Source organism: Oncorhynchus masou, chromosome 31 (assembly GCF_036934945.1).
Source record: "Oncorhynchus masou masou isolate Uvic2021 chromosome 31, UVic_Omas_1.1, whole genome shotgun sequence".
NCBI lineage: Eukaryota > Metazoa > Chordata > Actinopteri > Salmoniformes > Salmonidae > Oncorhynchus > Oncorhynchus masou.
This window is the reverse complement of record NC_088242.1, coordinates 16348782-16374812: the sequence shown is the minus strand read 5'-3', so window position 1 is coordinate 16374812 and position 26031 is coordinate 16348782. Positions and strand designations below refer to the sequence as shown.

General features: G+C 44.2%; 1 protein-coding gene and 1 pseudogene across 2 annotated transcripts; one reads left to right on the top strand and one right to left on the bottom strand.

Moving 5' to 3' along the window:
- The first annotated feature begins 9567 nt into the window (after positions 1-9567).
- Positions 9568-21274, top strand: LOC135523500 (endoplasmic reticulum lectin 1-like). Of its 2 annotated transcripts, none has more exons than XM_064950215.1 (13): positions 9568-9850; positions 10152-10256; positions 10455-10535; positions 13912-13989; positions 14113-14235; positions 14426-14649; positions 15102-15252; positions 15411-15575; positions 16294-16353; positions 17656-17780; positions 18073-18150; positions 19980-20055; positions 20183-21274. In XM_064950215.1, exons 1-13 carry the CDS (start codon positions 9707-9709, stop codon positions 20252-20254), a joined length of 1482 nt encoding a protein of 493 aa, XP_064806287.1. In that variant the 5' UTR covers positions 9568-9706; the 3' UTR covers positions 20255-21274. The 2 variants fall into 2 exon arrangements, with proteins under 2 accessions (XP_064806287.1, XP_064806285.1); XM_064950213.1 differs by having other exon boundaries at positions 9569-9850; positions 14110-14235.
- A 1092-nt stretch (positions 21275-22366) lies between these two features.
- LOC135524908 (probable G-protein coupled receptor 75) lies at positions 22367-25718 on the bottom strand (annotated as a pseudogene).
- Between the last annotated feature and the right edge of the window lie 313 nt (positions 25719-26031).

The following is a 26031-nucleotide window of genomic DNA, read 5'->3' as shown; positions in this document are numbered from 1 at the left end:
TGACCCCAAAGGTAATGGTAGTGACCCCAAAGGTAAGTGACCCCAAAGGTAATGTATAATGAATATACAGTGGGGCAAAAAAGTATTTAGTCCGCCACCAATTGTGCAAGTTCTCCCACTTAAAAAGATGAGAGGCCTGTAATTTTCATCATAAGTACACTTCAACTATGACAGACAAAATGAGAAAAAAAAATCCAGAAAATAACATTGTAGAATTTTGAATGAATTTATTTGCAAATTATGGTGGAAAACTTTTGTTGTTGACCAAATACTTATTTATCTCAATACTTTGTTATATACCCTTTGTTGGCAATGACAGAGGTCAAACATTTTCTCTAAGTCTTCATAAGGTTTTCACACACTGTTGCTGGTATTTTGGCCCATTACTCCATGCAGATCTCCTCTAGAGCAGTGATGTTTTGGCAAAGGGCAACAGTCTGGTTTCAGTCACTGTTAAGGTTGGAGAGCCGTGGATTAGGCAGGAGTGAGGAATTCGGGCCGAGATCAGGACAGATGAAGTGAGAAGGAACAGTCCTATGACATACACACATAGGAGGCAGGGCCATGACAACACCAATGAGAGGAACAAATTAAGTTCCTGCCTAGCAACAGAGATGTATTGGCTGTCTGGATGTGCAAGGAGGAAACTCTGCCTAGAAGGTGGGTATAGTATATGTGCTTGTGCAAACATGTCTTGTCTTCTCAGCTGTTTGACCCAGTGGGTGAATAAAGTTGTTTTGAGCTTTGACTAGTTGTCCGTTAGGTTCTGACAAACAGAGTGAAAAACTAACATCATTAAACAAATAATCATCCTCCCTCATCATACAAGGCACCGACCACCAATGTTTTAGAAATAAGTCAAATCCCAAAGGCACTTGATGTGTCTGAGTTGAATTGAAGAGTAAACTCTCTAAAGAGAGAGTGACATTTCATTTTCTAGCATAAGGGATGGTCATGGCTCTGAGTTCATAACAGCATTTAAAACTTTTTGTTCTGCAATGACTTCCGTTCGCTGACATCACCACACCAATTCACACAGCACTTCTAACAATTCACTTTCTGCACTGGAAACACTGAACGACTTTCACTCTCTCTGAAAATTCTCTCCATCCTCCCTAAGCTCTTCCAGCTTATGCACACTGCTTAGGCTGCATTTTCAAGGCGGTTAACCCACTTTCCATTCTAGTTTAAAGACAAAATATACTTCTGGGGGTTTCAGCAATTTTTCACTCAAGTGCAGCTATTCAAGGAGTTTGTTCATAGTACCCTGAAACAGCCTATATAGCCTCAGTGGAATGCAATATATAACCTTATGTACCTAAATGGGGAACACATTCCAAGAGTGTGTTCTGTTCTTTATTTGAGTTCTAATTCTAACTAAATTTGTAAAACATAAATCCTCTAGAAATGACCTGAAATGTTCAGCATGTGAGAGCAAGATATTTCTTGATGAGTGTTTTCTACCTAGTTCCAATTAAGTATCAAGGGAGGCAATCCTGGAACCTCAGTAGTGCAGTCTGCCTAGAAAATAAATGCCTATAGGCCTAAAATGACTATAAGCTACTCAATTTAACATGAAATTGCAGACATAGCAACACTATAGCCAAAGTGTGTGTGTCTTGATTTTCATCAAGGATGGCCCAAATAGACTGGATGACAAAGGCAGGTTTCTGTAGAAACACACACACGCACACTACTCCTCCCACTCATGTAATTATAAAGACCTTAGAGGTTTACATGGTGGGGTTGACAAGACTCAATGTCCTCATGTTGCATCATCTCCTCTGTGGGTGGTGTCTGAGTCAGTCTCAGCAGTATTGGTGTTCCTACTCGGCTGACCCCCCCCTCTACTTTTTCTGGTAGGTTACTTAGGGTCTCTGTACAGAAGCAACCACTTATCCCCTAGCCCCGACACCCCTTCCCCCCTAGGCCATAGCCCTTCCCCCCTAGTCATTCCTCCCTAGCCCTTCCCTCCTAGCCCCTTCCCCTAGCCCCCTAACACTTCCCCCCCTGGTACCCTAGCACATAGCCCCCCTAGCCCTTCCCCCCTGGTGCCCTAGCACATAGCCCCCTAACCCTTCCCCCCTGGTACCCTAGCACATAGCCCCCTAACCCTTCCCCCCTGGTGCCCTAGCACATAGCCCCCTAGCCCTTCCCCCCTGGTGCCCTAGCACATAGCCCCCTAACCCTTCCCCCCTGGTGCCCTAGCACATAGCCCCCTAGCCCTTCCCCCTGGTGCCCTAGCACATAGCCCCCTAGCCCTTCCCCCTGGTGCCCTAGCACATAGCCCCCTAGCCCTTCCCCCTGGTGCCCTAGCACATAGCCCCCTAGCCCTTCCCCCTGGTGCCCTAGCACATAGCCCCCTAACCCTTCCCCCTGGTGCCCTAGCACATAGCCCCCTAACCCTTCCCCCCTGGTGCCCTAGCACATAGCCCCCTAACCCTTCCCTCCTGGTGCCCTAGCACATAGCCCCCTAACCCTTCCCCCCTGGTGCCCTAGCACATAGCCCCCTAACCCTTCCCCCCTGGTGCCCTAGCACATAGCCCCCTATCCATTCCCTCCTGGTGCCCTAGCACATAGCCCCCTAACCCTTCCCCCTGGTGCCCTAGCACATAGCCCCCTAACCATTCCCTCCTGGTGCCCTAGCACATAGCCCCCTAACCCTTCCCCCTGGTGCCCTAGCACATAGCCCCCTAACCCTTCCCTCCTGGTGCCCTAGCACATAGCCCCCTAACCCTTCGCTCCTGGTGCCCTAGCACATAGCCCCCTAACCCTTCCCCCCTGGTGCCCTAGCACATAGCCCCCTAACCCTTCGCTCCTGGTGCCCTAGCACATAGCCCCAACACTTAGATCAGTATATCTGAAAGGATAAGCGATATGCAAAATGTCCACCTTGCCTATCAGGTGACAATATGAAATTACTAGATTGCTTATACCTAGGGGGAAGGGGCTAGAGATTGTTTCTGAATCCGTTTCAGAGAAACAAGCTCTTCTTATTACTCCCAGTAGAGGTGTGTAGAATCGCTACAGTACAGTATTACACACACGCGCACACACACACACACACACACAGTAGCCTAGCTCTATCTCTGATCAGGCTGGCAAAGTTTCTCTCTGTTAAACCCTCCAGCTCTTATCGCTTTCATGTCCCACAGTTCCACTGATTGGTTTTGTTGCTTGACGTCTGATGTTGTTTGAGAATGAACTGGTTCCTTGACTTTATGTGGTTACAGACAGACTCATTTGCAATATGGTGGAGTGTGGTTAAGCTAACAGGTGCTCGAGTTACAGTAACAAATGTCTAGTTTCATAGCTGTTGTTCAAGGTGCAGTTGGAAATTACATGATGAAGAAAGATTCAATTGCAATGCTGGAGATTCTCTTTCAGAATGTGGTGGTTAAGTGGAACAACAGGTGGTTGAGATAAAGGTGTGGTTTCATAGCTTCCTGAAGAAAGGGTTTGTGAAAATAGGATTTTGAGATACATGAATCGTGTAACATGACATGGTTTCTGCATCTCAGTATTCTAAGCTTGATGAAGCTTTGTAAGTGTATGCTACTGATTGCTTTGAATTAAGTGCATCTTTGTTGGCATGATGCAATTTTATATTAATTGGAAGCTTGTGGAGTGCCAGACAGCCATACAATTGATCTCAATGTTTAACTTCTAATTTATTTCCGTCTTGTGCAGGAGGGATTCAATCAGCCTATCTCTCTGAGGAACAGAAAAACATTATCCCTTTCCACCCACTTTATCTGCACACACACACAGAGAGAGAGAGACACAGACACACATACACACAAATAGATACAGAGACAGACACAGAAACACACACAGAGACATACACACTTTATCTACTCAAGAGAAAATGTGGGAACTGCCTGAGATTTCTAAATAAAATCTAATAAATGTCTGTGTTCTGAGCAGTGTGCTGGTTTCTCTTTTCTTTGAAGTAATCACATTCCCACGCACCGGAAACATGATTACTCAGATGTGCGTGTGCTTTAAAAAATTATAATTATAAACAAAATCAAGAAAATTAATTATGTGACACTCATCAAACTGCGTGGTGGAATATGGGCACAGTTACTATGGAAACATAGAATAAGAAACATAATATAATTGCTTACTGTAAGTTCCAAAATAAAGGAAGGTACTTGAGTATAAATAGAAGACACTAAAGCAATAAAGGTACGAAAAATAAATTATCCGGTTTCTGTTGATTGGAGTTGACGTGCTTGTGTGTGAGTGTGTTTGTGTGAGTGTTTGCTATACGGTTCACGACTTCAAGAAGAGGAAAAAGAACAGTGAACAATGTGAGTGAGACAGAAATAGAGAGGGAGCATCCAGGATGGGAGGAGGAGTGTGTGGGTGAGTAGCATGGAGACATGATACGTGTATGTGAGTATGTATGCAAGGGAGGTGTGAGAGAGGAGGGAGGGAGAAGACTCTCTCCTGTGTTCCTCTCTCTATATGTTTCCTACCCTGTTCCTCCGTATCCCTTTCTCATCCTAAGCCTCACTCTTTGTCTCTAAATCTCTGCTGTAATCTCTCCTCTCCTGCCTCCTGTTCTCTCTCATTCCCTCTTCCTCCCTTTCTCCTTCAGTCCCTTTCTCAGCCATGTCAACAGCTCCACCAAGAGGTAGAGCAAGCTTCCTCACATGCATCTTTCTCCCCAACATAACCCTCAATCTACCCACTGACATCTCCCAACATAAAACACTGTTTCACTAATATACCTAATTGGGCTTTTCCCCCCATATAAATACATACACAGAATAAATCTTAAATGCATGCAAATACTATCCAATAAGTACTTTCTTCAGGTTAAATAAATAAAATTGGTTAGCAATAGACAAACAATTAAGACATACTGATGATCATGTAAGCGGTGGAAAAGTTTGTTAGACTTCCTCATCTTGTCTGTATTTACAGTATGTGTTCTGTCTTCCAGTCAATGCGTCCATTTATAGTAAATACTCCCTTTCCTGTGGGGTCGCCCCAAATGGCATCACATTCCCTACATAGTGCCCTCGTTTCGACCAGAGCACTACGGCCCGGGTCAAAAGTAGTGCACTATGTAGGGAATGGGGTGCCATTTGGGACACACAGTCTGCCTCCTCCTTGGCTCATCTCTGACATTTATCTCTTGCTCTGGAAGGGCCGAGCCAGAAGCTGCTGACCAAGCAGAATATGAACGACATGAATAGCTGCACAATTGAGAAAACAAGGACGGTAATAAATGCCTATAGAGACATGAAATATGATATGATCTTACAGCAACCATGCAGATAGTCTCTCTGTCGGTGCAGTTTTTGTGTGGCTGAGATGAGATCTTCTGTTTATAATGATGTGCCCCAAATGGCACCCTATTCTCTATATAGTAGACTAATTTTGACCAGATCCCATACAGCTCTGGTCAAAAGTAGTGCACTAAATAGGAAATAAGGTGCCATTTAGGAAGTACTCTAAGTCACTGCTCTGTCTGCACAATTGTCTCAATCTGCTGTTCTAAAAAATGTTCACTGGGGGCAGAGTTGAGGCATAGTCAAGGTATCGTGCCTGAAGGTGTGTCCATTCTCCACCAGACATAAATGATGCAGGACACGGTCAAAAAAACACCTCAAGCAGAAAGTGGACTGCACAGAATGTTTAATAAAAAAGGCAGAAGAGTAAGTTCATATGTCTGATAAACATTATTTCAGGGTTTTAGTAAGAAAGGTTGAACGATATATACAAAATATAATCTTGTCTGTAACACTGGTTTGCTGTATCTATTTTTAATAAGTTAAGTTCACTAAAAGTATTTATACTATAACTTAACTTGAATATGATCTTATTCTTTGAGGCCTACATTTTTTTTGATAAAGCAATAGCCTAAGAGGATGGATGGCAAATCACTAAAATAGGCCTACGTCCCACATATAAATTATGCCTTTCCAACATCATTAAATACATACAATGTCAAAGCAGATCAGACCAGAAAAAGTAGTTGAACAACAGCACGATTGAGGAAGTTCAGCCATTGAGAACAGCCATTTAAATGAGCCCTCACTTACCTCTACCTTCTCCCCTCTGCTCAGTCATTATTCCAGCAGGATTTTTCCAATTTACAGTAAGAGCTTGTGGAGGAGACCGACCCATTCCTCTGTGGCTGTCGTAACATGAATGTGTCCCGTCCCCTAGAGACACATACACACACACTGTCCCCATCCCCCAGAGACAGGACCATCAGAGTACATCGTCTGTGTGTCTGGGGAACTGAGAACCTGCCTGCCTGCTGGGGGAAGAGGAATCCTAATGAGCACAGTGCACCTGCCTGGCTGGATGTTCTCTCTCTCTCAGCATGAATGACAAAGCCACTGTTGCTAAAGGGAAGTGAGATAATGACTCTCTCTCTCTATCACTCTCTCTGTGTTTTAGAATGAAACTGACATTGCACAGATGGTTCCACCACCTTCAATTAAAATTTTGTTAATATAATGGCAGATTGCTTTTCACACATCCACACACACATATACAGTATACGTTCATGCTACACACACACACACACACATCACAACTGCTGCTACCAGACTTGCAAAATACTGCACAATTTAAACTCTTGCTCCCCAATCGCCCCTTCCCCACAACACGTGTAAATATTGGACAATAAGTTGTACCTTCCTGTATTATACGTATGCTAAAAAATGTATTCTATTCTACTGAGCCATTTACTTTACATTCGTATTTGTATATTTTATTATTTCTTATTGCTGTTGCATTTTTGAGAAGGAACCTGCCAGTAAGCATTTCATTGGATGGTGTACTATGTGTATCCTGTGCATATGACTAATACAACTTGAAACAGTTTTCTGCACACCAACTTCTAGTCAAATGCAGGTACAAAAGCATGTTATTTTTCATAAATTATTTTGGAGAAATTGTACAATTCATTACTTTTCTTCACAGTATGCAGCTACCAAATATCAATACTTGTATTAACATTTTCCATTTTGTGAACATTAGAACGGTTGCTAGAAAAAAAGCCAGTTTAGAGAAAACCCTGAGTTTCCAAATGTTGTCACCAGGGGGCACTCTTCTGCTTGACAGACTGACCAGGTGAAACCTATGATCCCTTATTGATGTCACTTGTTAAATCCACTTCAATCAGTGTAGATGAAGGGGAGGAGTCAGGTTAAAGAAGGATTTTTATACCTTGAGACAATTTAGACATGGATTGTGTATGTGTGCCATTCAGAGGGTGAATGGCCAAGACAAAAGATTGAAGTGCCTTTGAACGGGGTATGATAGTAGGTGCCAGGCGCACCGATGTGTGCCAAGAACGGCAACACTGCTCAACAGTTTCCCGTGTGTATTAAGAATGGTCCACCACCCAAAGGACATCCAGACAGTTTGACAAAACTGTGGGACAATACACAACTATACATTTGTGTCACCAGAGGATTTTAGCTCCACAAATAAATTATTACTATATTAGTGATTTAAATACCTGGATGGCTCACAACATCCTCCAGCTAAATCAAGACAAGACTGAGGTACTTATTGTTGGAGCCAAAGCACAGAGAGAATCTGTCCACACTTTTTAATTCACAGGCAATAAAGATAAAACACCGGGTAAAAAAATCTAGGTATTATTTTAGATTCTGAACTCTATTTCGAATCACATTAGGAATGTGACCAAAATAGCTTTTTACCACCTGAGGAACATCCCACGGTGCAGCCGTTTCTCACTCAGGCTGATACAGAGAGGCTCATCCATGCTTTTAATACAAGCAGGCTTGACTTCTGTAATGCTCTCCTGTCTGGTCTATCCAAGAAAGCCATTTGCCAACTGCAAAACATACAGAATGCTGCAGCATGCGTACTGACCAAGACCAGATGGAGAGCACACATTACACCGGTTTTAAAGGTCTCTGCACTGTCTTCCTGTACGTTTAAGAATTGATTTTAAGGTTATTCTATTGGTTTTTAAATCAATCCACAGTTGTGCACCCCAATACATGTCAGACATGCTTTTTAGTTATGTCCCCAATAGGTCCCTCAGGTCCTCTGGGACTGGCCTTTTAACTATCCCAAAGCCTCGGACCAAGAGGCATTAAGAGGCAGCCTTTAGTTATTATGCCCCCAGCCTCTGGAATAGCCTGTCAGGGAACCTGAGGGGGGCTGAAACTGTGGACATATTAAAAAGACTTTAAAACCAATCATTTTAGCTTCGCTTTTCCATAGCGTGTTTTTAGCAGTGGTGTAAAGTACTTAAGTAGAAATAGTACTAAAGTAGTTTGTGGTATTTGTACTTTGCTTTATTATTTATATTTTGACAACTTTTACTTCACTACATCCCTAAAGAAAATAGTGTACTTTTTACTCCACACATTTTCCATGACACCCAAAAGTACTTGTTACATTTTGAATGCTTAGCAGGACAGGAAAATGGTCCAATTCAAGCACTTATCAAGAGAACAACCCTGGTCATCCCTAATGCCTCTGATCTGGCAGACTCACTAAACATAAATTATTGGTTTGGAGTGTCCCCTGGCTATCGGTAAATAAATAAAAAACTAAATTGTGCAGTCTTGTTTACTTACATTGAAATAGTAATTAGAAATAGTTTACTTTCGATAGTTAAGTATATTTTAGCAATTACATTTACTTTTAGACAACTATTATTTTACTGGGTGACTTTCAATAGTCATTTTCTATTAGGAGCTACTTTTACTCAAGTGTAAATTAGGTACTTTTTCCGACAGTTTTTTAGTCGTTCAGCTGGCAGACAGTGAGGTTAGGCTGTGCATGAAGATTAGTCTTTTTTTTTTACATTTGATTTAACTAGGCAAGTTAGTCAAGAACAAATTCTTATTTTCAATGATGGCCTGGGAACAGTGGGTTAACTGCGTTGTTCAGGGGCAGAACAACAGATTTTTGCCTTGTCAGCTCAGGGATTCAACACTCGAGCCCAACACTCTGGCTACCTGCCGCCCCAAAAATGAGATCATGGATAAAAACCAGAATATTTGTCAAACAGCAATCACCAGAATATGACCCTCGATGGTTATTGGAAAGGAGCATCAAATTTATAGCGTGCACTTTCAACACCCTGTGAAGTTAATTCATCATAATTAACTTAATATGTATCCTAAAGAACGGCATGATTTCCCGAGTCATCGTGGGAGGAACACGTACCATATTATCGCGTGACTCCAAGTTTGCTTCGATATGATGGTTATTATATCAATATTTGCTCATAAAGTCGTTTCCACCGCCATTTCTCGTATAATACATTTTACCCACACAATGTCGAATCAACAAATTATATGTAACATGTTTTACAATTTACCGAAACTTCCTGTTTCCGTCACAACGGTCGTGACATGTTTGTATACGGTATGACTTTACACGCATGGAAACGTGGTTAGTGAAGCCGATATGTCAGATGTGCTTCAAACTGAACTATAACCAGACAACTGGGTAATATATTTGGACTTACTTTTTAGTTTCAGTAAACGCTAACACGAAGGTACCGGAAATACACGTGGCAAGCGACGAGCTATTTCCTGGTTGCTGTGTTGACAAATGAAAGAGACAGCCAGATGGATTCATAATTGTACAATTACCCGGAAACTAAACCAGTTTTATCGGTGGTTAGCTATATTACGCATTGACAGGCACCATAGAAGGTAGTTAGCGAACCAGCCTTGCAGAGGCAATGGACCGGACTAGGCTGCTGTTCGTGTTGTTTGGGGGTTTGTCTGAGTTGTGTTGTCATGTGTTGGCTAACAGAGGGGGATCTCCTTCGTTTACTGATGAAATCCCATTCAAAATCAACTGGCCCGGGGACGAATTCACCTTGGTGAGTGTTGTGTGTGTTAAATCATGGCTTTTAAAAAGAAAATGATTTATTGACAAACGTTTGTTGTTTTAAATGGTGATAAAGCATGTTAAGCCTAACCTAGCGAGGTATCCCTTGTTATGGCTGTTGACATATGATTGTCAATGAAAAGCTGATAATACATAGTCTCTGTCATTGCGTGTTATGACTCCTGTAAAGGGTTGCACCTCCACTACATTTACAATCTGAGATGATGTAGCCAGTAAACATGCATGCTTTCAGTACAGTATTATTAACTGACCCAAAATATGTCCTTCCATAGCCAACCTCCGGTGCCCTCTACAAAGATGATGACTTTGTCATCATGACAACAACAGAGAAGGAGAAATACAAATGTCTCCTGCCTTCCTTGTCAAATGGAGACGACGTGAGTATAAAGATTAGACTAGCTAGATAAAGAATTATGTTTGGCTCCTTTTTTCAATTATTGCTTCTCACTTAACCTCCTCTCCTGGTCTCCTTCTCCCTCTCTCTTGCCGTCTCGCCTCTCCATCTCTCTCTTGCTGTCTCTCCTTTCTCTCTATCTCCCCTATGTCTCTCTTCTCCCTCTATTTCTATCTCTCAGGATGATGTCAAGGGGTACGCTGGTCCCACACCAGGTGATCTACTGGACCCACTGTTTAAACAGAGCAGCTGCTCCTACAGAGTGAGAACCGCCCAGTTTCACTTTTACTTCTGTCTAAATATAGGCTATCTTGAGTACCACTGCAATACTAGCAACACCAATGTCATGGGTTTAACCCCCTTAGGTAGTGTTGCCCGGTACAATGGTAATATCACGGTACCAAAAGATCATGATACTTATGATACCAACATTTTACCAAGTTTTTCGGCTGACTCCTGTTATAAAATGTTTCTGAAATCAGTATTGTTCATAAATTCAGTTGAATTTAAGCAACAGCCATTAGTATGCACTGGTCCAATGATATCCACACCATTTCATGTGCATATCACGCGTGGCAGCTGTAATCAACCAGCCTCATCCTCTACCAGCCCTCACTCACCTGCTTCTCTCAGCATCCCCTACCAGCCCTCACTCACCTGCTTCTCTCAGCATCCTCTACCAGCCCTCACTCACCTGCTTCTCTCAGCATCCCCTACCAGCCCTCACTCACCTGCTCCTCTCAGCATCCCCTACCAACCCTCATTCACCTGCTTCTCTCAGCATCCCCTACCAGCCCTCACTCACCTGCTTCTCTCAGCATCCCCTACCAGCCCTCACTCACCTGCTTCTCTCAGCATCCCCTACCAGCCCTCACTCACCTGCTTCTCTCAGCATCCCCTACCAGCCCTCACTCACCTGCTTCTCTCAGCATCCCCTACCAGCCCTCACTCACCTGCTTCTCTCAGCATCCCCTACCAGCCCTCACTCACTTGCTTCTCTCAGCATCCCCTACCAGCCCTCACTCACATGCTTCTCTCTGTGTGCGTCTATTCCTCCATCAGTTTTTAAAATATAATTTAGCAGTGATGGCGAGCGGGATTGCAGACCCTGATGAGTCTTCTGCAGAGCGAGCAAAGTTGATACATTGTATAATTTCATCGCCTGTTATAAACATGGGCACAGGCCAGTCTGAGGAGACTGCAAGTTCGCTGTCACACAGCCTCTGAGTGCCAGAAAGAGAAAATTGAGCAGAGCTTCACGACGGCCATGCTTGCAGCTTTACAGCAGAGAAAACAGCTTGTCTCTAGCCTAAACATTTGAAAATACAGTATATGACCCATATTACCAATATACCTTTTTTCTTTCTATCGGGATTTGTGCTCATTTGATATAATTTCACAATCCATTTTGCAGGCTGTTTTGAACTAATCCCTGGTCGCTTATTATTGGTTTGATAACAAACAACGTTCAGTCATGTTACCTTGCTAGCTAACAACCCGGTAAATTGACAGTAGGTTGAGGCAAATTCAATTGGCAAAGGAACAAAGAAAACAAGTCTGCTACTCATGAGATGTGCTTCAGAGGTAGGATTCATGTAGGACTAATTGAATTTATGATATCGTTTAGGTTTCAATCGCTTTCTGGTGATCCTTGAAATCTGTTTGGTGCCTAACATTTAACATGGTAGCTGTTTGTGTGTGTGTGTTTTATAAGAGGGAGGGAGACAGTGTGTGTGAGGAAGGGAGGGAGGTATGTGTCTGTGTTAACTGAAGAGTAAAGGTTTCATGCAGTGTTTTCCCTTACTGCCACAATGACATGCAGATCATTATGCATGTATACTCCTCCCTCCCATTCCTCCAGCCAAATCACAGCTAGGCATTTGAAAATCTGAGCAAATCGGCCATTCTATTATACGCTGAACAGTGTGAAGTCAGTGTGTTGTATTGAGTAGAAGTGTGAATTTCAGTGATAGGTTTTTTGCGCAGAACATTTAGAAAATGGGGGAAAACGTCCGGTGGACGGGGCAAAAGGACACTAGGCCTCTGAATGGTTTCCCCCTTGGTTTCAGGACACTAGGCCACTCTGAATGGTTTCCCCCTTGGTTTCAGGACACTAGGCCACTCTGAATGGTTTCCCCCTTGGTTTCAGGACACTAGGCCACTCTGAATGGTTTCCCCCTTGGTATCGGGACACTAGGCCACTCTGAATGGTTTCCCCCTTGGTATCGGGACACTAGGCCACTCTGAATGGTTTCCCCCTTGGTATCGGGACACTAGGCCACTCTGAATGGTTTCCCCCTTGGTATCGGGACACTAGGCCACTCTGAATGGTTTCCCCCTTGGTATCGGGACACTAGGCCACTCTGAATGGTTTCCCCCTTGGTATCGGGACACTAGGCCACTCTGAATGGTTTCCCCCTTGGTATCGGGACACTAGGCCACTCTGAATGGTTTCCCCCTTGGTATCGGGACACTAGGCCACTCTGAATGGTTTCCCCCTTGGTATCGGGACACTAGGCCACTCTGAATGGTTTCCCCCTTGGTATCGGGACACTAGGCCACTCTGAATGGTTTCCCCCTTGGTATCGGGACACTAGGCCACTCTGAATGGTTTCCCCCTTGGTATCGGGACACTAGGCCACTCTGAATGGTTTCCCCCTTGGTATCGGGACACTAGGCCACTCTGAATGGTTTCCCCCTTGGTATCGGGACACTAGGCCACTCTGAATGGTTTCCCCCTTGGTATCGGGACACTAGGCCACTCTGAATGGTTTCCCCCTTGGTATCGGGACACTAGGCCACTCTGAATGGTTTCCCCCTTGGTTTCGGGACACTAGGCCACTCTGAATGGTTTCCCCCTTGGTATCGGGACACTAGGCCACTCTGAATGGTTTCCCCCTTGGTATCGGGACACTAGGCCACTCTGAATGGTTTCCCCCTTGGTATCGGGACACTAGGCCACTCTGAATGGTTTCCCCCTTGGTATCGGGACACTAGGCCACTCTGAATGGTTTCCCCCTTGGTATCGGGACACTAGGCCACTCTGAATGGTTTCCCCCTTGGTATCGGGACACTAGGCCACTCTGAATGGTTTCCCCCTTGGTATCGGGACACTAGGCCACTCTGAATGGTTTCCCCCTTGGTATCGGGACACTAGGCCACTCTGAATGGTTTCCCCCTTGGTATCGGGACACTAGGCCACTCTGAATGGTTTCCCTCTTGGTATCGGGACACTAGGCCACTCTGAATGGTTTCCCCCTTGGTATCGGGACACTAGGCCACTCTGAATGGTTTCCCCCTTGGTATCGGGACACTAGGCCACTCTGAATGGTTTCCCCCTTGGTATCGGGACACTAGGCCACTCTGAATGGTTTCCCCCTTGGTATCGGGACACTAGGCCACTCTGAATGGTTTCCCCCTTGGTATCGGGACACTAGGCCACTCTGAATGGTTTCCCCCTTTGTATCGGGACACTCGGCCACTCTGAATGGTTTCCCCCTTGGTATCGGGATACTAGGCATCATATCGGTAGTAACGTTTTGGCATCGTGACAACACTACCCTTAATGTACTCACTGTGCTGTCAGTCACTTTGGATAGGCTAACCACTCTCTTCTGGCATGTGTTGTGGTGTTGTAGATCGAGTCATACTGGACGTATGAGGTGTGTCATGGGAAGCATGTGAGACAATACCATGAAGAGAAGGAGACGGGACAGGTCCGTGGGAAATGATTACTTTCACCATAATTAAATTGTCTACCATTTAAGTATGTTGCAACACACAGAAAAAAAGCAATCAATGTGAAAGGTGAAATTATTTTTCTCTGTTTTATCTAGCAGATCAAACTTCAGGAGTACGTCTTGGGAAGCATGACCAAGAAGACTGAGTCTTCAACCACTTCAGGAACAGAGACTGCAGAGAAAGCTGAGGAGACGAAACCTAAGTCAGAACCGGAGAAAGAGGTTTGTTGTTTGACAGCGACTCAGCAGTTTGGCTCATATACATTTGAAAAAACACCTGATAAGACTTCTTTGAATCTTTTGTCTTATTTTTGTTTAACTTCTCTTTCTAATCATTGGTCTCTACCTTACTTGCTGTGATCTGGTTAGTTTATCTACCAACGTTGAATACACAGATTATCTCTGTTAAAAGGTTCCCACTAAGAACGTGGAGGGCCAGCTCGCTCCATACTACCCGGTGTTGATGGGCCACGGGACGGCCTGCATCCTGAAACAGAACACGCCTCGCTCCACCAACGTGCTGTATGTCTGCCACCCCGAAGCAAAGCATGAGATCCTCTCTATTGCTGAGGTCACTACCTGCGAGTACGAAGTAGTGGTGCTGACCCATCTGATCTGTGCACACCCCAAATACAGGTGTGTGTGTGTGTGTGTGTGAGGTGCACACCCCAAGTACAGGTAGCAGCAGATCTACCCAATCAGTTTCCCTTGTTTGATCTATTTCAGAACTAGCATAGCTGATTTAACTCATTTATAGAATGGCATAGTGAATAGTCTCGTAATTAGTATAAGTTAAGGAAGTGTTATTCAAACTTTTGGGACCCCATGTTTTCCACCAGAATTTCTGGGGAACCCGTTTATGTTCGCAATAATTTCTCGAGACCCCAATATGACAACCTTAAAATCTGTATATTTATTTGCATCAACAAATAACCTCAAATGTAATAAATTTTCTTATCAAAAATTAAAATAAACCAATAAATAATTGTGCTAAAAAATGTTTATTTATAATTCTTTCTCAAAACGTTAGTATATTGTCCCATGTTTGAGATGTAATGGAGTCATATCTTTATCCCATGGTGTGTTAGGTTCAAGTCGTCCCCAGTGAATGCCATCTTCTGCCAGGCCCTGTCTGGTTCTCCCCTGCAGCCTCACAGTCTCTCTCAGATGAACCGAGAGCAGGAACAGCTACTGAAACCTCCCTTCACTGCTCCTACTGCCCCAGAGATGGAGAGAGAGGTGAGGGGGGAGATGAAACTGGTGGAAGATGGGAAGGGGCAGGGGTAGTGGAAGACTAGTAGGCCGCACCATGGTAAAGCGGTTTGCATTCCTCCCTACTCTACTGAACAAGACTCAGGTTTAGAAGCTAACCACCCCCCCTCCCTTTTTTTCTCCAGGAAGAGAGTATGTCCCCGGTGAGAGAGGAGGCCTTCTCCTCTACCCATAAGCCCCTGGTGGTGGGCGGGCAGACTCATATTACAGTAGGAACCACCCACATCTCCCGCCTGACGGACGAGCAGCTGATCAAAGAGTTCCTGAGTGGCTCCTACTGTCTCCATGGGGTTAGTATGAGGCATGCTGATTGGCTGGCTGTTGAAGAAGACATCTACTCATTGGCTACAGTTCCATATTGGCTACTGCTCATTGGCTGCTGTTGTTTATTCAATTCAATTGAATAGAACGTTATTGTTCCCTGATGTATTACATGTATACATACCAAAAGACTTATCTCCCTCACCAACGTTAAACATCTGCTATCTGAGCAGCTAACCGATCGCTGCAGCTGTACATAGTCCATCGGTAAATAGCCCACCCAATTTACCTACCTCATCCCCATACTGTTTTTATTTATTTATTTTTCTGCTCTTTTGCACACCAGTATCTCTACCTGCACATGGCCATCTGATCATTTATCTCTCCAGTGTTAATCTGCTAAATTGTAATTATTCGCCTCCCTCCTCATGCCTTTTGCACACAATGTATATAGATTCTTTTTTTTTTCTTTTTTATCGATTTTTTTCTACTGTGTTATTGACTTGTTTATTGTTTACTCCATGTGTAACTCTGTGTTGTTGTCTGTTCACACTGCTATGCTTTATCTTGGCCAGGTCGCAGTTGTAAATGAGAACTTGTTCTCAACTAGCCTACCTGGTTAAATAAAGGTGAAATAAAAAAAGGGGAACTGACAAAGAAGGTTAGAAGAGGTGCTCAAGTAACACACACCTCTTCTGTAGCTCATACTGTAGCAGCTGTCTGATGTCTGGAATCTGTGTGTTCCAGGGAGTGGGATGGTGGAAGTATGAGTTCTGCTATGGGAAGCATGTGCATCAGTACCATGAGGTAAGGGTTCTCTATTGTGTATCAAACTTATGGAAACAACATGTTTGACTCCATTCCATTGATTCCATCCCAGCCCTTACAATGAGCCTGCACTCCTTCACATGATTTGATTGTGGCCTGTGGAATGAGGTTCCACTCCTCTTCAATGGATGTGCGAAGTCCTTGATATTGAAGGGAGCTGGAACACTGTCATACACGGCGATCCAGAGCATCCCAAACATACTCAATGGGTGACATGTCTGGTGAGTATGCAGGCAATGGAAGAACTGGGACATTTTCAGCTTCCAGGAATTGTGTACAGATCCTTGCGACATGGGGCCGTGCATTATCATGCTGGAACATGAGTTGATGACGGCAGATTAATGGTACGACAATGGGCCTCAGGATCTCGTCACGGTATCTCTGTACGTTCAAATTGCCATCAATAAAATTCAATTGTGTTCGATGTCCGTAGCTCATAACATAACCCCACAACCACCATGGGGCACTTTGTTCACAAAGTTGACATCCGCAAATTGCTCACCCACACGACGCCATCTGCCCGGTACAGTGGAAACCAGGATTCATCCATGAAGAGCACACTTCTCCAGCATGCCAGTGGCAATCGAAGGTGAGCATTTCCCCACTGAAGTAAGTTATGACACTGAACTGCAGTCAGGTCAAGCCCCTGGTGAGGATGGCGAGCACGCAGATGAGCTTCCCTGAGATGGTTTCTGAAAGGTTGTGCAAACGGGTGGCTGCTCTCAGCTGATCCTGCAGGTGAAGAAGCTGGATGTTGAGGTCCTGGACTGGCATGGTTACACGTGGTCTGTGAGGCCGGTTGGACGCACTGCCAAATTCTTTAAAAAAGTGATGTTGGGGGTGGCTTATGGTAGAGAAATTAATGTTAAATTCTCTGGCAACAGCTCTGGTGGACATTCCTGCAATCAGCATGCCAACTGCACACTTCCTCAAAACTTGACACATCTGTGGCATTTCGTTGTGTGTGACAACTGTACATTTTAGTGTGGCTTTTTACTGTCCCCAACACAAGGTGCACCTGTGTATTGATCATGCTATTTAATCAGCTTCTTGATATGCCACACCTGTCAGGTGGATGGATTATCTTGGCGAAGGAGGAATAATCACTAATAGAGATGTAAACAAATTTGTGTACATTTGAGAGAAATAAGCTTTTTGGGCTTATGGAACATTTCTGGGATCTTTTATTTCAATTCATGAAACATGGGATTAACACTTGCGTTTTATATTTTTGTTCAGTATAATATAGGATGGTTGATTGATGTATGTGTTCTCTCCCAGGATAAGGAGCAAGGGAAGAACATGGTGGTAGTAGGTAGTTGGAACACTGAGGAACACCTGGAGTGGGCCCAGAAGAACGTGGCCCGGTCCTACCAGCTCAAAAATGATGAGGTGCAGAAAGTCAAGTATGTCAGCCAGCTCTACAATCAGTTTATTAAAAGATCACACTGATCTGCAGGATATTGATAATGAATGTACCACTATTTTAGACATGGGGCATTAGAGGCTGGTGTCTGGGACAAAGGTTAAGCCTACCTCTGGACTAAAAAGCATGCTCAATGGAGAATACTGATTGAAAGGGCCTTTTAATTCAGCAATAGAATTCACCTGTTTCCAGGAAACCTAAACATGTTTAATGATAAGAACACATTTGTGATTGATAATGAGGATTTCATGGTTGTACTTTCTTCTCCTCAGACTGGTGTCTCACTTCTACGGCCACGGGGATGTGTGTGACATGACGGGGAAACCCAGACAGGTCATCGTCAAGCTCAAGTGGGTCATCATTAGTGTTTCCACTCTCTTCCTGAGAGAGGCCTGGTCTAGTATTGACACACTTAAAGCTGCAACGTAATTTTTTGGGGCGACATGACCAAATTCACATTGACAGATCTAGAACTTAGAATAAATATCCTGCTTTCAATGAGAAAGAAATCTATGTGCATATTTCCATGCTTTCCCGTCTAAAAGTTTTTATTGCGTCTTTTTACTTTCAGCTTTGTATACCAGATTCAAACAGCTGAAAATAAAAGATGTTTGGTTATGGAAAATATATTTCACAGCGGTTTAGATGGTACAATGATTTTCTACACTATACTTGCTTGTTTAGTCACAAACTGAAATTAGAACTATTAGAATTTTAGCAAACAGGAAATGGTGAAGTGATTGCTGCATAGTGCATCTTCAATATACACTACATGCATATTGTGGACACCTGCTCATCGAACATCTCATTCAAAAGTCATGGGGATTAATATGGAGTTGGAACATTACTGCGGGGACTTGCTTCCATTGAGCCACAAGCATTAGTGAGGGTGGGCACTGATGTTGGGCAATTAGGCCTGGCTCGAAGTCGATGTTCCAATTAATCCCAAAGGTGTTCGATGGGTTTGAGGTCAGGGCTCTGTGCAGGTCAGTCAAGTTCTTCCACACTGATCTCGGCAAACCATTTCTGTATAGACCTCGCTTTGTGCACGGGGGCATTGTCATACTGAAACAGAAAAGGGCCTTCCCCAAACTGTTGCCACAACGTTGGAAGCACCGAATCATCTAGAATGTCATTGTATGCTGTAGAGTTAAGATTTCCTTTCACTGGAAATAAGAGGCCTAGTCCAAACCATGAAAGACAGGCCCAGACCATTATTCCCCCTCCACCAAACTTTAGTTGGCACTATGCTTTGGGCAGGTAGCGTTCTCCTGGCATCCGCCAAATCCAGATTCGTTCATCAGACTGCCAGATGGTGAAGCGTCATTTATCACTTCAGAGAGTTTCCACTGCTCCAGAGTCCAATGGCTGCGAGCTTTACACCACTCCAGCCGACGCTTGTCATTGCGATCTTAGGCTTGTCCATGACTGCTCGGTCATGGTAACCCATTTCATGAAGCTTCCAACGAACAGTGCTTGTGCTGACGTTGCTTGGTAGTGAGTGTTTTAACCGAGGACAGACAATTTTTTTGCGTTTCAGCAGTCCCGTTCTATGAGCTAGTGTGTCCTACCACTTCTTGGATGAGCTGTTGTTGTTCCTAGATGTTTCCATTTCATAATAACAGCACTTACAGTTGACCGGGGCAGTTCTAGCAGGGTAGAAAGTTGATGAACTGACTTGTTGGAAAGGTGGCAACCTATGACGGTGCCACAGTGACTCACTGAGCTCTTCAGTAAGGCCATTCTACTGCCAATGTTTGTCTATGGAGATTGCATGGCTGCTTGCTCAATTTCATATCCCAGTCAGCAACGGGTGCGGCTGAAATAGCCAAATACACTAATTTGAAAGGGTGTCCACATACTTTTATATATAACATTTTGCAGACGCTTTTATCCAAAGCAACTTAGTCATGCATTTTACATACGGGTGGTCGTGGGAATCAAACCCACTATCCTGGCATTGCAAGCACCATGCTCTACCAACTGAGCTACTGAGGACCACTTCTCCATTGGAGTGACATGCGGAGCTTTAAAGCTCATCAGATAGAAATGTATGGTGTAGAACAGGGAATCTTGTCAGCTCTACTGATTATATATCTATCTGCAGCGTTCAGAATGTTTCACATCACCGAATACACCACGAGTCTCTGATTCAAGTCTTTTTCCTCCTCTGCCTCAGGTGTAAGGAGTCTGAGTCTCCCCATGCCGTCACTGTGTACATGCTGGAGCCTCAGACCTGTCAGTACGTCCTTGGGGTAAGACTGCATACACACATCACTGTCGCATCGTCTTATGGTTCAACACTTGAACACATTGTTGCAGATTTCCGATTTCCGATGTCCGAACTCAACCCTGTTATTTTTTCTATTTTTTCTCAATCAGGTTGAGTCTCCAGTCATATGCCAGATCCTGGACACAGCTGATGAGAAAGGCCTTCTATCTGTCTCCAGCTAACAGAACAGGAGGCCAGAGAGACGAAGAAGAGGAGGGATGAGCAGAGGGGAATAAGAAGCGCAACAGAAAAGGACATGGATTTAGGTGGCATAAAACGGACAACTGAAGAATGGATGCACCAAGGCCCATGGCACTGCTCAGGAGGTTCAGACAGACATGGAGAAAGTGTTGATCCTGGAATGGCCCCTGGAAGCCAGGACCACAGTCCCTCGCTAATACCCTGGCTTTGACCTCCTCTATGGACTGTACCAGACCCATTCTGCTTAAAAAGCCTTCTGATAAAAGCATGGAAATCCTATTCTAAATGGGACAGAGACTCACAGAATGTAACCCTGCTCACTCCACAAGGCAGTGGATCTATGGCCTGGACTTCATATCTTCCTTGTATGCTTTATCTTCGGCACATTAGTTCTAATGTCTTTTCTGGCCATATGCCAGGACAGAGAACCACCAATCATTCAGATGACCTCATCAGGAGAACCAGTTTCCATGTTGGAGTTGGTTTTATTGTTAACATTCTAAATTATCGTAATTTATTTCAGATTGATTTGATGCTTGTCCGTGACACTTTGGTTTTGTAGATATCTTTGAGCAAGGTCAGTTTGAAATTTAAAATGTGCAGACAAACTAACTGTGGGTATAGTAAGATTGGGGTTCTGGTGTCATGGTTGGGATCAATTCCATTTCAATTCAGTCGATTCAGGAAGTAAACTGAAATTCCAAATTCTACAGTATTTCCTCATTTAAAAGCAATAATTTAAATTGGGATTTGAATTTGCCAGTTTACTTCCTGAATTGACCCCGACCATGGTTGTTATGTTACAGGGTGAGTGAGAGTAACTTAACTTGATGTGCTGTGAATTCAAATCCCCCGATGTAATTGACAAGTTCTGATGAACATTTGTTATGTACTGAATCAGATGTTTCCTGTGAATTTCTAAATCTGGTGTGTTCTATGGTTAAAAAAATGATTGCCTGGGGAGCTAGCCACAATATAATAAAGCTCTTGTTTAACTAGCATTCAGTTTGAACCATTATACACTTAGTGAAGGCCAACTGAACAGAATTCTGTTTGATCACCGGTAGCTTATTTGATACCATAGACTTAGTTAGACAACTCATCTTTGTATCTGTCCCATTATGGTCGTCAGAGCATGGGCAGCGCCATTAAGGCTCTTTATTTTGAAGTGGTCTAAAAACTGGTTATTTCCAAGGAGAGCGCTCTATGGATAAACACATGCACTGTGCATAGCTGTCAAATGACAAAAGCTTGAGATGCAGGTTGATTAGCTGACCACGAGAGGGCTCTGATATTTTCCTTCAAAAGGTGCTGTTCACCTTTATGGATCTTCAACTTGACCTGAAAATCAGAGGAGTAATTCCATAACTCCTGCTGCTAATTGTCGAACCTTAAAAAATCTTGAGGAATTTATATGATTATTTACGTTATACAATGTAATATAACGTCTGTACATAGAACACTATAAAATGAAGAATTTCTAATATACTGTATGTTCTTTGGCAGGAGCTCACTGGACACATTACACTTTGAAAATATTTATTGATATCATAGAAAATGTATGAGACTCACAAATACTGTATTATTATGAAGAGATGCGTCATATCAGTGTAAAAAAAGATTCCAGTCAGTTCAACAATGTCAATAACACTTTGGGATCTGTACCGTTACGTATCTCTCTATTCTTCACACTTTTCCCTCTGGAATAGGATACCTATCTTTATATTCCTGGGTAAAGTCAATGGGGGTTATTCTATACTGTAACTTTTTTTCCACCTAAAAAAAAAACAGTTCAATACCGCATGATATTCAGAAAATTAGCATCTGTTTACTCTCTGGTGTCTTGTAGTAACAGTAATGGTGGTATAACAATATAGTGACCCCTTAGTATGACTGACCTATATGCCCAAACCCTCTCCAGGTTAGATTGAAGGTGCAGTAGCTGATCAATCAATGAATTAACACATCAAGGTGGTAAGTTCGTCTGAAGGTATGGGGAGCTGATGCACTGAGGTGCTCTCAAAGTCTGGCAGAACCGCAAGACTTTGTTGGACCACGGAGCTAAAACCTATTAGCATTAGCTTGGGGAGCCAAGCAAAGGTTATTCATCACATTCGACTGAAGGGATGGGTATCTGATCAATCAATCATAGTGGTTAGTTAGACTGAAGGTATGGGTATCTTATGGGCAGAGGTGCTCTCAACATCCTGCAGCATCTCTGGTGGGTGTGACAGTGCTTGGCAACATAGGACTTAGCTAACCCAAAGGCCTGTGAGGATGAGTTGGTAGTGGAGTCCGGGCCCACTATGGGGCTGCTGTTGTAGATACTGTAGTATGGCTCGATACGGGTGTTGATGGGGGTGGAGATGCTAAGGGCCGTGGTTTACGTCCAGCATGCCAGCCCGTGGCTCTCAGACTGGGGGCACAGTCCCAGGAATGACTGGGTCCCCAGGCTTGATCCACCAGTCGCTTTTGGAGCTTGGGTGAGAGGACAGAGGCCGAGTTGGTCTCGTGGTGTGAGGATTTGTTACGGTTGACCTCGAGACTGCCTTTGCCCATGGCGTAGAGCCGTGTCTTGTGTTGCATCAGAGGAACACCAGAGCCACCCATTGGAGGCAGCAGAGTATGCGGCGGCGGAGCCCGGCGCTGTTGCGGGAGTACACGAACGGGTTGATGCACGACTTAAAGAAGATGAGCGCGAAACCGCACAGTTCAAGCTGGTAGTGAGCGAAGCTGCTCTCCGGGTGAAAGGATGTTCTGGGCTAAGACGACGCCTATGGTGAGACAACAAAGGTGGACGGAGAATACAATCACCATACAGGTTACTACAAGTCCTTGACTGTGGCCAGGTTGACGGTAGTGACTAGTTGGCAGCAGGTAGCTCCCTGGACAGCCCCAGGTACTAGACCCTGGCTAGTGGGTCTGTTAGTGTAGGAGTGAGTCTGAATGTGTTGTAGGCCAGCTTGAGGTAGAGCGAATGAACCTGGACAGCAAACTGCATGACCTCTAACCTGGCAGCCATGAGCAGGGGAGGGGGTAGTGGCGTCAACAGCAATGATGCCAAACTTCCTCACCTGGGTGTGGGATGGGATCAAGCATTTAGCATTGAGAGACATTAGATGATATAAAAACTGTTATAAGACATTATTTAGGTTTATACTGTACATGTTTATAGAAAGTAAAGTTCTTAAAAACAAATAATCCCATTGGTGTGGGTCGCTAAGGTAATTTACCTGACAAGAAATTCAAATGCCATCCAATTCTCCCTCTCCCCCCTCTCGTTCTCTCCCCCCCCCCCTCTCGTTCTCTCACCCCCCTACCTCTCCCCCTCCTCCCCCCCTCCTCCCTCCTTCTCTCCCCCTCGTTCTCTCACCCCACCACTCCCTCCCTCTCCCCCTCTCTCTCCCTCTCACCTGTGCGTTCTTCCTTAGCGTCTGAGCGATCATCCGGTAACAGACAGACACCACTGCCACTCAGAAGTCCACCAGGTAGACATAATAGAACCACCCTGGCACCCCCGTTAGGCCGAAGTGAGGCAGGCAAGGTTCCTCCTTTGTGGGGAAGGTGAGCAGGGAAGCTATGGTGAAGCTGGAGGTCCAGAGGAGGGCGGTGAGAGACAGAGTACAGGGGAGCGAGGCCATGCCGTTGGGCTGCTGGTCCAGGACCATATGGAGCCTTCGGAGGGCGATCACAGCTAGCGTTTCCAGAGACATGATGAGGGCTGAGCCAGTCAGGTGGAAGGTGACACACCGCCCCTCCCCCTGAAACAAAAAGTATACTCTTAAGACTTTTGCAAACTTTCAAGAATCAGACCTGGGTTCAAAAACGTGTAAAAACAATTTCAAAGGGTGTGTTCGAGCAGTAAGGCTAACGAAGCCTACTGTAGACGAAAGTCGGCAAGTGAAGTTGGAAGAGTTGCATCTGTGAGAGCCGAAAGTCAGACAGTGTAGTAGTTTTCCAACAGCAAGGCTCAGATCAATACGGCTGCTATTATTTCGAAAAGTTGTTCTTTATAAATATAGAAATAAAAACTTTTCTATACCCCATATCACACAATCATAAACTGAAAACATAGCATGTGTTCAATTAATTGGTTAGATAGAGGTCTCAAATATCACTTTAATTTGTGTCCCCTGTGGCTTTAGAATCACAGCAAAGTTGGTTCCTCTTTCAGTCACTTCTATGGTCACATTAGCATGGGTCAACCAAAAATACCCTAATGATTGGTTGACAAATAGTGCCTCCCACAATGCAGGTGATGGCTGTATGGTGCTTGCTACCCAGCCACATCGCTACGGCCACTGGATTGCCTCCCTACACTGGATTGCCTCCCTACCCGCATTCTAAAATGCGAACATATTCTGACCATTCTGATTGGTCCCAAAATCCGATGGGTTGGGCCAGAGCCAGCTAACATAATGACGCTATAAACTTTGATACTGATTGGTTTGATTTGTTAGAGATGATCCAATTACTGAAGAATTTGTTTTGTGCAATGACAGTCAGCAATTAGACCAAATGTATTTGCTCGATTCACCTGGAGGGCTAGATGGGCAGAGTTTGCAGTTTTGGGACTTTCTATTGGTTTCCTAAGCCAGGCAAGCTCAAACAGGCAGACCACAGACCCAAATAGATCCAAAGCAAAACTGGGGAAAGACAGGGCCCAGGGTCTTAGCTGAAGCAAGAGAGAAGTAAAAACAATCTACTCACCTGAGTACAGAAAGAGCACCAACGTGAACATCAGCACCATCACTCAACATATACTCATATCACAGAACGATAAGGTCAGGATCATGAAGTGGAAGTTGGTGTGGAACTTGCGGAAGGCCGGGTTGAAGGGGTGGAACACCACCAGGTTGCCATAGGAAACCAGACAGAAGATAAAGATGAGGAGCAGGGAGCAGCTCAGTGTAGCCTTGTGGATCAGGGCCCAACCAATGGAGGAAGAGGAGAGGAACCTAAAAGGAGGCAGATGACAAGGAGGAAGAGGTGAAGGAGGAGGAGAATAAGGAGTAAGAGAAGAAGATTTTACATATACTTTCCTTACATTCCACAGAAATGTATATTTTGCTTTTCAACCCACTCACACACACACACTCACTCACTCACTCACTCACTCACTCACTCACTCACTCACTCACTCACTCACACACACACACAAATGCATGCATGCACACACACAAGCACACACCCCTTACAGAAAAAACACATGATTTCACATGTTAAATCATGTGAAAACATGTTTTCCGAACACTTCACGTGATTAGTTTTTTTTTTTAAAGTTATTTTTTAGTTATTTAAAGCTTTGAATGGGTCGATTGGGTTCTGGAGGTGTGTGGTTACAGCAATTGCGCAGGGTTGGTGTGGCCTGTGGAAGTGGGGCCCAATGTGATATCTTTTCATGGGGCCCAATGTGGTAGGCACCCATGCCAACCACATTTGCATGTATCCGTTTGTTTGTCTGAATGCTCTGTGATGTAAAAGCATTTCAATGTAAAGAGAGTAAATGGGTCATCATGGTCATTTAATTAAGTATGATGAAAACCAATACAATAGCCTACTGAAGGTTTCCTCTCTCCATTCCTGCCTAATCCCAGCTACAGGCATTACAAAGGAAAAAGTATTCCTTTAAAGGTGATAATCAGAAGCAATAAGACCATATAGCCTATCTATTCTGAATGCAACCTAATATTGCGGGTTACTTGAAAAAGCGCATCTAGAAAAATGATAGACTTGATGTGTAGGCTAGAGAAAACAA

Bases quoted from the DNA above. Each gene is read 5' to 3' on its own strand.
- LOC135523500 (XM_064950213.1), top strand. From the start codon at position 9,707: ATGGACCGGACTAGGCTGCTGTTCGTGTTGTTTGGGGGTTTGTCTGAG. The intron at 9,851-10,151 runs GTGAGTGTTGTG...GTCCTTCCATAG, and splicing joins CCGGGGACGAATTCACCTTG to CCAACCTCCGGTGCCCTCTA. The intron at 10,257-10,454 runs GTGAGTATAAAG...TCTATCTCTCAG, and splicing joins CCTTGTCAAATGGAGACGAC to GATGATGTCAAGGGGTACGC.